This window comes from Schistocerca americana, chromosome 1 (genome assembly GCF_021461395.2).
Source record: "Schistocerca americana isolate TAMUIC-IGC-003095 chromosome 1, iqSchAmer2.1, whole genome shotgun sequence".
Classification (NCBI taxonomy): Eukaryota; Metazoa; Arthropoda; class Insecta; order Orthoptera; family Acrididae; genus Schistocerca; species Schistocerca americana.
The window spans coordinates 311,979,707-311,991,804 of record NC_060119.1 but is presented as its reverse complement, the minus strand read 5'-3'; the positions used below and the strand labels follow the sequence as shown (position 1 = coordinate 311,991,804).

Genomic DNA, 12,098 nt, shown 5'->3' with positions numbered 1-12,098 from the left:
AGGGCTTATGGGGAATATTGAACGTATATAGAGAAGGGCAGCACGAATGGTCAAGGTTTGTTTGACCCGTGGGAGAGTGTCACAGATCTGCTGAAGAAACTGAACTGGAAGACTCTTGAGGATATAAGTAAACTATCCCGAGAAGGTCTACTAACAAAGTTTCAAGAACCGGCTTTAAATGATGACTCTAGGAATATACTGGAACCCTCTAGGTATCGCTCATGTAGGGATCGTGAGGACACGATTAGAATAATTACTGCACGCCCAGAGACATTCAAACAGTCCTTCCTGCGCTCCATACTTGAATGGAACGGGAAATGTTGGGCATACTCTCTGCCACGAACTTCACTGTGGTTTCCAGAGTATAGATGTAGATGTATAACTGAACACACAGATCAAATGTTTCTGGATCACTGGAAAAGTTATGATAGGTAATACTGCTATTTTAGGTTTTCGGATTTCAGTTTTCATACACCAAGTCGGAATTATTACTAAGAGCAGCAATACAAAAGTCACATGAACTCGAATGTGCGCGCGCAAAATGAGCGAACTTCTCGAAAGCACGTAGCGCGCAGAACAGCAAAATCTAGGGTCTGCGCACATACATGGACCACTCGCCCCTGACGAAAGGTATTCCCCGCTCCGTAAGTAAAGAAGTGTTCTTCGGGATTGATTGTTGCTTGAATAAAAGAGTTGTTACAAGGTAAAAAATGTTTTGCGTTGATACGTTAGCTTTTCAATCCAGTGTTGCCGATTCAATCTTTGTACAATTAAAAAATTGTTTACCTACTTTGGAATAAATGGGAAATCAGTTTTGAAGGACTATTCGCCACTGCGTAACTTGGGAGTAGGTGAGTGGCTCTGAATATTTGTCGTTATTATTATGTTTATGAAGACGCATGTTAACGCTTCAGGTTGAAGACACGTTTTCACTTGCCATAGTATACCGTAACGCATTTTATTCTGCAAGTTTCCATCGAGAATTGCAGTACCCTGTGACGTAGTTTGACTGACACCGTAAAAGCAATAAAAAAAATTCTTAGCTGTGTTAATAGACAGATACGGCGAGTTACATATTCATTCAGTATTGTAAGTAGGTCTCAATAGCCAGAGGGTAGTTTATGACAATACTTTCTTAGACAGGTATGTACTGCAAAAATACATTAACTCACTATTTTAACGTAACAAATACATTGACATCTATATACCTTGCGGGGAACAAAATAGTTTAGTTTCCATATAGATTACCGGTACTGACGCGGGAGCGATATCTGAAGAAACTGGCAATGAATGCCAGAAAGCAGTTACACTTCTTAATTGTATTGGGTAGTAAATAAATGTTTAAGCTGGTGTCAATCATGGTGTAGTGCTTGATACAAATCGTATTTCAACACTCACTTGCTTGAAAAATTATAAAATGTATTTGGCGTACGGAATTTAAATGTTTTAATGCAAGTGAAGAGTACTGCGGATAACTTATTCATTTTAGTAATTTGCAAATGAAATCGGATAAAAATAGTCCACGCAGTGACAGTGTATTGCATTTTTCAAACGGAAGTCGATAAAAATAAGCCCCGCCGTGACAGTGTTTCACCACTGCCGTGACCAGGATTCGAACCTGGGTTATTGCGGCCACAACGCAATGTCCTAACCACTAGACGATCACGGCTAATCGGGGCACATGTTATATAGTACTCACATTTTGTATTATATGTGGTAATCTGTGCAGTCTATATCGTTTAGTTACTTAAGTTTCTAAGTGATTTTGAACTATAATTATAAAGCTTTGACATATTTTTTTGTCAAATATTACATGTAGAAACGTAAGCGACGCCTTCCTGCGAACATTAGTAGCAGCGACCTCGTGCTGCTGCGTCGCGAACTGTAAACACAGTTGTTAGGTAACAAATGAAGTTCGGAAGTGTTTAACAAGAAGAGTTGAAAATGCAAAATTCAAAGTCAGAATCAAGAGAAGAGCCCGAACCGACTTTTGATTGGTTACAGTTGCAAAAGGATGTCCGCGCAACAAACACACAGGAAACGACAAGGGAAAAATTCGCACGCAAAGTGTCAGAAAATCCCTTAGTTCCAATTGGTACGATTTTTGTTTTTGATGTTAGCGATTTGATTTGAAGTGATAAGTTCTTGCATGTGTCATATGCTGCTGTACTACATTATAGCTACCTAACGGAACAGTGATCGCTTTGCTTAATAAGCTTTTTCCGTTTGATTGTATGTTATATAACTTAGCCATATAGAGCGAGGCTATGTGTAGGTCATAAATCTGTAAATTTTGTCCTTCAAACACCATACATGCTAGCAGAAAGCGTTGATATATCCAAGATGTTTATGATGATGCACATTAGATTTTGGAGACTTTATAATACTTCGTATGATGCATGACGGTGTCGTGTTCCTTTAACATACTTTGTTGTTATCGAGTGGATGGCGGATGTCACATCATGATTGTATCTTGGTATCCATCAGCAAGTACAGTACAGAAGGCAGAGTTTGATATAGACACGTTATTTTGGCCGCTTGTAAACTGTTGACAAAGAATACTGGTATGTTCGTGTTTTACAACAAAAAAGGGGCGTTGCCTCATTAACGAATATATAATTTGTAGTTTACACCTAAAGTAGGAAAAAAACATACAATTCAAACTAATAGACCTGTTGCAGAGATGTCTTAAGTACTTTACAGTACACACGTGATTTCTAACTGCAGGAAATTCTTATTTTACTAAATGTAAACTTAAATGTTCCAAAGTTTTGTTGAATTGTAACATCACATGACCATTCTTTACCTCCCAATAGTCATAATCAATTGTAGGTGAATGTGGCCCATAATTGTTTGTGGGAATAGTGCACTTCAAAACTAGTCTGTCCATCCTGGTACCTGTGACACAAGCTTCTATCTAAATCATATCAGGTGACATGTCAACATTGGCATAGGTGCTCTGCTCTCCCTGACCAGTTATTCTTTCAACCTGCAATTTCCTTCGTATGGTGAAACGTAAATTATGGGCTTTGCCTTATTACTTGCTTACAGAAAGATAGTTTTCAACTCTCTACTCTAAATAAATAGGCCTACACACAGGTTGCTTGGGAATATTATTCCATCTAACAAGGTAATTTCATTGTTTAAGCATCCTGAAGAACTAGTTGTCAGCATACGGTTTTCACAAGATTTTATGTATAGACAACGTACACAATGCTTTTTTTATGTTTCAGTTGTACTGTAGAGTGGGAGTGGGTGGTTTTTTAATTCTCCAGTTCTGTTCTGAATAGTTTGACAGTGGCCTTTCATTTGGATAACCATTTGGTTGGTCATCTCCATATAAAGTGCTGTACAAAAATTAGAGATTCAGAATAGCAGGCGTCTGGCATGGCGAAATGGGCAAAGTGGTATCCTTTAAAGCCTTCTGTCTGCTAATCTACCTGTTTTTGTCTAATCTTGGACACTGATATCCCATTATCTTCCTAATAAATTGAAGCATAATGTTTGACGTACATATAACTGAACCTGTGCGATTTCCCGTGTCACATTAATAAACACTGAAAAGTCAGGTGTTTGTGACTCAGTAGTATAATTAACAACTGCCATGTTTGCTATTTTGTTAATAACACAGCATTACATTTCTGTACATTTAAGAACTAGTTGTTAGTCCATGCAGCAGGTGAATATTTTATTAACATGTGACTGGATATTGACACTGATTTCATTAATTTATTAAACAACACATTTTCATAAATAAGTCTAATTTGCAAAAAAGCTGGAGACTGCTGCTAATTCACTCCACATAGCCATCAAAATATAATATCAACAGAAATCAGTTCAGCACAGTAGGGACTCCTGAAAGTTCTTACACATTTTTGAATGATTCTCCGTACAGTAAAATGTATTGTTTGTGCTATTGGGATGTTTTCAACACGGCTGCATGTCTGAGTGGATATCCTATAAGAATATATTAAGCATGTGTTGTAGCTCTGAATTGAAAGCTTTATGGAAGTCTAAAAACATGGAAGTTCACATAATTTACTCCATGTATTATGTTGTCCACACAAATGCTCCAATGTTGCTTCTGTATCTATTGTAATGTCATCCACGGAGTGTACATAAAGTAATTAACACAGTCTTTTCTTATATTTTAGAATCCATCAACTATTTTTGATCCATCTACCATCCATTCTCCTGATTACGAATCTTGCTATCTCAATTTAATTTTCATTAATTATAATTAGGTCTTTTACTTCAGTCTATTCCCTGATTCATGTGGTCATTGTCTTCAACTCTCCAGAATAGAGTAACTCATCTCTTGAGTCTATGGCTTTGTTGTTAACTGTACAACTGTCTTATCGCTGTGTTACTAATGCATTTATTTAGTGAGATTAGTAAAAAAACTAGTAAACCCCCAGTTCCTTACATAATCGAACTCCCATGTATAAAACAGCTTCAAATGTGCGATTACTTTAATGTGTTAAATATTTGACATTAAGCATGTAAGCCAGAAGAAGTTTAAGAAAGTTTTGAAATTATGCATAAAGTTTTGTTGCAAGTTGCTAAGTATTCTTTTTGTGAAACATTGGATGAATTTAGTCTGGGTAGTTTGCACTTCATTTTAAGCAAAAGCAAGTTTTTCACACGTCTGAATGCCAATGACTTCAATGATATAATTTTGCAGGTACATTCAGTGGTATACATGGACACTATCTGCAAAGTTTGTTGTGAATAAAGTTGGAAGTAAAGAAGTAATAAACTAAAACCTCATGTCTGATGCTTAAGGTTTGCTGTACAAACATCAAAAATGCGTTGTAAGCGAGAAACTTTTTTCCTTTCATCATTTTGTGGAGATGTCAGTGAGAAGTAGTTCCATAAATGTTTTAAATTATGGGTGAAGTTTGCTAGGAAATGGCTAAGTGCTCTCATTCTCAAATACGGGATGAATATAGTCCAGGCATTTGCATACCGTCAATTATGCTGACGCAAGATAAACACACAGTTTCTAACAATAATAATGGTCTTATCATGTGAAACTTTTAACACAAAAGATTATAACTCATAATAAGTAAATTATGATAGCATTTAATATTTTTAAATTTGGTCAATAACCACACAAAATATTGGAAATCAAAATCTTGTTGCCCTTGTAAGCTATTAGATAGGCAGCTTGCTACTCGTATTGGGTTTCAGGCAGGGCAGTCGTTCAGTAATATTTGTGTGGTACCATGCTGACAGCTTGTTGACGATGATTAAGAAATGACCAGTGAAAGACCATGCTAACAAAACAAAAACTGGCAAACTTAACACCTGCACGAGAATAAAGGTTTTGAGTGTGGATGTCCTTGTTATTAATTCTTCAGGACTAGTTAATGAATGGAAAGCACCAACTCACAATCTGTCATCTTCCAACTTATCCTAGACTTCAGCATGTGCTGCAGTACCATCTGTCACCGCTATTAGCTGTTGAAACTTGTCTGCACTAGAGGCAAAACATACAGTGTCATCAGCAAAACAAAGATGGTTCAGATGTGATACATTAACAGAGATTCTTTCTTTTTCCCAATTGAGAAATTCGGAGACCTCCTCTAGGGCTGGTGAGAACAGTTTTGGTGTCTTGGGGTCTCTTTGACCAACACACCAGTCAGTCCAGAATTGCCCAATGTTTTGATGAAATGTATGGTCATCAGGAATGGATTGTGGGACATCTTGAGCAGAAGAGAATTGAACCACTTGAGGTGTGGCACCATAGAAGAGGGTTGAAAATTAGGTGAGCTGATGAGATAAAGACTGAGGAGGTTCTCTGCAAAATCAGTCAGCAAATGAACATATCAAGGACACTGACAAGAAGAAGAGACAGAGTGATAAGACACCAGGGAATAACTTCCATGGTACTAAAGGGAGCTGTACAGGGTGGAAATTGTAGAGCAAGGCAGAGGTTCTAATACATCCAGCAAATAATTGAGAACATAGGTTGCAAGTGCTTCTCTGAGATAAATAGGTTGGCATGAGAGACAAATTTGTGAAGACTGATGGCTCAAAAATTCAGAAGTGGGCAATTCCACTGAAAGCTGTAATTCATACTCATTGTTTAATTCTGTAATTTCCTTTATGATTTGTAAATGGTGGTTTGTGATGATCTATTTTAAATCCAGTTGACCTTCTGCCCATTTAATATCTATTGTTAATTCTTTGCTGTTGGTGGTGATTGTGGCACATATCTAGTATGGACAAGAGACTGATGGGTCTGTAGTTTTTGGTCTAGCCCATCCCCTTTCATGAGAAGCACTACAATAACACCGTTGTTTGATTTTAGGGGAATTGTCTTACTCTTCTTTTGGTCTGTAAATAATTTTGTAAACTCCTTTGGTGTTACTTTTCCACTCACTTGAATTCCTCTTCTCCCTCCTTTTCCACCCCACCCCACTCCCTCTTTCTCTCGATATTTCTTAAATGCTCTACCCTCTGAATACCTTTCATCTTGTGCAGCTTTTGAGTCATCTATCGAAAAGCCAGCCTTGTGCTATCCCCTAACTCCCCCTTGCCTCATACTTCCTTCGCTACCCTTCCCCACCTCGATCAGGGTGGGCAAATGCTCTCAATAATCAATATTATACCTTCCCATCTCAATCAACCAAAGAAAGAGTTATTAGTAGTCAATCTTGCTGCAGGAATGTGTGTTTGGATGTCTGTGTGTGAGTAACTGCTATTAATAATCAGTAATTAATCTTGCTGTGAGAATGTGTGTTTGGGTGTCTGTGTGGTTGTATCTGTGTACTTTTTCGTGCACCTCACACCAGTCTGCTATAGGTCAATGGTTGTGGTACCCTGTTTTAAGTATTGTTCCATTCAAGAATTTCAATTATTGTTAATTTCTTCCTAAATATTACAATCTATTACCCTCTTTCTCGCCGTGCCTCAAATGGCTTTGTCACCTCATCTTCTGTTACTTCTAGAAGTTATTATTTTCATTCATAACTATTTGTGTTTGTTTGATTTTTTTGAACTATACAAGCATTTTACAAATATTTCTAATGCCAATACAATTTTCACTCTCTCACTAATTACTGTACTGCCTACCATCTTCACTGACTAAGCGTGATATCTTCTAAAATGGAACAAGACACCTATTAAAGAAAACCGAGTTTCAAGCAAATAATAGATTGAATGTCTATGTTCATGGCTTGTAGTGTATCGTGTGAAGAGCACAAGACGGGTTTTGCATCCTTTTGATTGTTAAATCCATGCTGGTTCAGAATGAGGAGGCCGTTTTGTTCCAGCTAGTTCATTAAGTCTGAATCTAGAAAAGATTCTAGAATTCTATTACAGATTCAGTTGAATAGTTTTGTACCACAATCTTGTGGATCTGATCTGCTCCTGTTTTTATAGATGATGATGATCTCTGCTCAGTATGTCATTGGGAACTGTTCCACATTCAAGGAATCAGTGATAATTTAAGAATGAAGCTATTAGTCCTGTATGTTACGGAATAGAGCCACCACAAGACTCTAACTTGAAGGTTAGCATTTACAGCTGCTGTTCAATGCCATTATGCTTGATTATTACATCACTCAACTTTTGAGCGATACAGCACTTGAATGGTGCCAACAGCCCTTGCTTTTCCACTTATAAGGAACATAAAGCAAAGTTCAACATTTCACAACCCTTAAAACAAAAAAACAAAAAAAACAAAAAAAAACAAAAATATCAAGAGTGCAACCTGCACTGTTCCTTAAAGAATCTCCTGGTGTTTTATGTACAACAAGTAATTTCTATGTATTTCAAGTTGAGTCTTAGTTCATCTACAGGTTTGTCTCTTGTGTAAGATATATGACCAACTACTCATTATACTGGCAGAAGTAAAGCTGTTAAGGACGGGGCGTGAGTCATGCTAAGTGTTGTAATAGCAGCATTCTACTCATATAGTTTTGTATGTAAAGATCTCCAGAATGATCAGGCCTGACTGTTGTCAATAAAGCTAATATATTAACATGGGTGGGTCTGAGCTATTTGTTGTAGGTAATTACATCAGCAATGTTATGAGAACCATATATTGCTGCTCACCTTGACAATTACATGTTGTGTTTCAGACAGGAACAATGAGAAGACAGTTGACACATCTAGCCTTCAGCCAGACCTTTCTTCAGAAAAGAAAACACACACTCACACTTTCAAACAAGCAAGCATACCTTATGTGTGCACACATCTGACTATTTCCAACTGTAATGATATGGCAGTGGAATGTGCATATTAGTAAACCAAGGTTTTCCCTAACATCATATGATCAGCAAGAGGAGCCAACTTCTGCTATTATTATACTGTGTGTAGGTAATAATGCCAAAACCGTTTTGCTGGAAGATTTCTATCTGGATAGATTTAAATTTCATATGTCTAGTACCGTACTGCAGATATGCTACCTTCTATTTTACGTGCCCATCTCCCCCCCGCCCACCCTCAACTGCTGAACATTCATGTTTCTCCCAAACTTCTGTCTCACTACTATCAATTTCTGGGTTTAGTCAAAAGTTGATACCAAGTATTACATGAGGACCGTCAGTTTCTCCTCAACACAGTCTCTGTTCAAAAAGTTCAGAGACTGATTTTATTCGTGTCATGTAAGCAAAGTCAGTGCACTGACTACAGTGGCAGCTTTAAGCACCAAGAAGTGCATTCGACCAATCAGTTGTGAGTAGGCAGTATTAGGTACTGGACATGTGGTCCTAGCATGTTAGCATTGTGTATCACAAATCACAGTGGAGCAATCTCCCTTTATCAACTTTGTCCAGAATGTTTTGAAGAAGAGAAAAGTGCATGCTAAGTTTGTCCCAAATGCCTTGGCTTTTAAACAAAAATGGCGACAAGATTGAAATGCAAAATGCAGACAGTAATTCGGTGGAAAAAATGCTCACAGGTACTAAGTTATCAGTATGAACCTACCACAAAATGAGATTCACGTGATAGGTCAACACTTTGACACCACAACAGACACTCAAGTCAGTGTGTTGCTTGAGTTATTGTTGTCCCAAAGGAGGACTTTTCTGATAGTTTTACATGGTTTTATGAACTGTGTATTGTACTCAAAAAGGGAGAGTGGAGAGACGAGGTAGGACATAATAAACTAAATCCACCACCTTAAGTTTTTTTAATGTAGTCTCAACTTTTTGAACTGATGGGGTGAGCCCCTTTCAGTTAATTACTAAGTGCATAATATTGACATCTGTTGCAAGCATTTCTGTTGTTATATGAGCGTTTTAGAGTCCTCTGCAGTTAAATTTATACTGACCAAATCAACAGTCACATAATCTAAACTTTTTGCTTACAAATACAATACCTTCTATCCCTGTGTCGACATCTAGTAAGTTACTGAGGTGTTGCTGAATCATTTAAGTGTTTTGTTCAGGGTGTTCACCCTGTTCTAACAGCTCAAAATCAGAGGCTTACAGTTTATAAGAAATATGTTGTGTGTTGTGAGCTGTACACTTCAAGAGAAACTAGTTTTCCCTTCCCCTTCCCTATTTTCTCATTTTGCTCTCTAGAAGGAATAGACCCATCCAGATACCCGCCCATTTAACATATTTCATCTGTGATCCAGGGATGCGCACTGTCCCTGAGTCGAATATGCCCAGCTGATTAATGCAGGTTTGCCGGCAAACCTGGATGTGGTTTTTAGGCAGTTTCTCACATCCAGCTGCAGGAACACTGGGCTGGTGCCCACATTCCACATCAGTCACATGATTTGCAAACACTTAAGAAAAATTCTTGCACTTTCATATGGGAGGTCACAAGGTGCAGGCAGATGGATGACACAAATTGCACACCTTAATGGGAAAAGGTGGCGACACGAAGGGCGTCCAGCCACCGTCTACCAGTAGCATTACCAAATCCAGTTTAACATGCTGGCCCTGTGAACATATGGGATAAAGGCCAGGAAAAGGAAGACACTCTAGAAGGAATCATCATTTGTTACTGGGATGGTTCTGTGCTTGCTTTAATCTAGTACAGTTTATTGCAGATTTTCTTTCAAGAGGAAAGTCACATTGGTTTATTTAAGCAGAGTTTAGGTACATACAATTGTGAGCATAGTTCAAAGCTTGTGTAAAGTTGATGTGCAATATTTTAAGTAATTGAATTCATAACAAAGATTACCTACCAAAAACTGAAACAAAAGTTAGATTGAAATGTGATAATTTGCTTGTTAATTGCCTTGTGCAAGACCGAAAGTGATAGTTCCTTACTTTGGGTATCCCAGAAGTGAATTCCTCTCAAGGTTGGTAAATGTTCATGCATCAGTTTGCATTACCTTTTTTGGACAAGAGGACAAAAACCTGTTCCAAGTGGCTGAAAAAAATTGTTTTGGAATATTGAGCACCTGCTTACAGAGCAACTTCTACGAGCCAGTGATATTCAGTTTGAAGATGTCCAATCCAGCTCCTACGTAGAGGGTGATTTTGTATGACTTTGGATGCTCAAACCAAGGTGGCAGTCCTGGTACTGAGATGCAGTACATGATCAACATTTCTGAAATTGCTCTGGGATGTTTCCTTCCTCCAGGAATCTCTTCCACAGCTTTGAAATGATGCTAAAGGTCCCTTACAATTAAGGATCCATCTCATGGTTGCCATAGACGTACCTTAATGTGCTAGTGATCCAGCCATGCATAAATTATTCACGATATTATTGTGCTTCTATACAACTTGAAAATTTTGTCAAATGCACAGAACATGCAGTTTGAACCACTGTATTCAAGAGTCACTTGAAATAATGCAGTCACACTATGTGGTCTGATACTGCCTTGCTGTGTTGTCACTCAGTTTGGTCGGAAATGGGAGCAAACTATTTGGCAAATTTAGTCTTCACACTTCAATGAAATTCAGTTCCAAATAATGTGTGTGTGCTTTGGGGTAAATCCAGCGTGAAGATCACATTAATGACAACTTGTCGTAGCTGTCATGGGTCAGTTATGATAGTATACCAGAAGGTTTCTTGGAATGTGGTGAAGTCAAGGGATCTCTTTGCCCAACAGAAAAAGATTACACAATGAAAACAGAACTGTAAAATGTTCCACAAAATGCAAAAAAAGTAATTGTAATTAAGTGTTCACATTAAATGTACCTGTGTTAAATTTAATCAAACTGCTGCATTCAAAATAGTGAAAAGACATATCATTATAATTTTAAATCCTTGCTGTAAAAGGGACAGTCATCAAAATATCCGAAACAATCAATTTTTTGTACATACAGAATGTACCAAAAATGACTTACCCATCTCCCACATTTTGAAGAGCAATAGAAAAGATCCAGCAGCACAACAACTGTTTTATTTATAAATAGTACAAATACACTGATTAGAAAATTAAAAGCTCTTTGAGAGCCAAGAACACACACTCACTGTAGATTGTCTGTCAGCTCATTCAAATGATGACCATAAGGTGTACTGCTGAAATATCAGTTGAAGGAATGGAATTTCTGGGGCTGCATGTCTAGAATCTAACAGATATTAGATGAAAAAATGAAGATGCACATTGGCTTTTTAAGTTTGGAGTAAATTTAAATTTATTGTGATATTTCCTATGTAGGGTAAATGAGCTTTTTGATGTAGCTTCTTTCTGATTGTAGGTTGCCTAGCTACATTTTGTGCTTTGTCCTATGGTCTATGGAGTTTCCGGACAGGACAGCGAAGGATGTCCCAATACATGATGCGCCTTCGAATAGCTGCTCAGGGAATCACTATTGCTGCTTTGATTGTTGGCCTAGGTATTTCTGCGACCAGGAAGAGTAATTAAGGCAGCATTAAATTGTTCACCTTGGTCTCTGTAATCCTGTAACATCTGGAAAGTGACACCTTGTTAATACATATATATAATACTTTCCTTTCTTGTAAAATGCCTTGAGTTTCTTTTTTGCTAAATTGTTGAAAGATTATTCTCAACAGTAGTTTGCTACTCCAGTGACTAATGTACATCTAGCACCAATAAAAAGTCAAAATTTTAGGGTTAATTTAGTTGTTGATTATTATGATCATTATGTTTCTTTGTATTTGGAACTTGTAGTTCTTAATACTATCATGCCAGCTGTGAATTTCTTCTTTCCAGAACAAGC

The 12,098-nt window shown here is 37.6% G+C and overlaps 1 protein-coding gene and 1 non-coding gene across 2 annotated transcripts; one reads left to right on the top strand and one right to left on the bottom strand.

Annotated features, from left to right (window-relative positions):
* Positions 1-1,597: 1,597 nt before the first annotated feature.
* On the bottom strand, positions 1,598-1,669 carry Trnah-gug. Its single transcript has one exon. It is a non-coding gene; the product is annotated as a tRNA-His (tRNA).
* A 168-nt stretch (positions 1,670-1,837) lies between these two features.
* Positions 1,838-11,996, top strand: LOC124546013. The gene is made up of 3 exons (XM_047125008.1): positions 1,838-2,095; positions 8,091-8,253; positions 11,599-11,996. The coding sequence occupies exons 1-3, from the start codon at positions 1,945-1,947 to the stop codon at positions 11,780-11,782; spliced, it is 498 nt and encodes a 165-aa protein (XP_046980964.1). The 5' UTR covers positions 1,838-1,944; the 3' UTR covers positions 11,783-11,996.
* Positions 11,997-12,098: the final 102 nt, after the last annotated feature.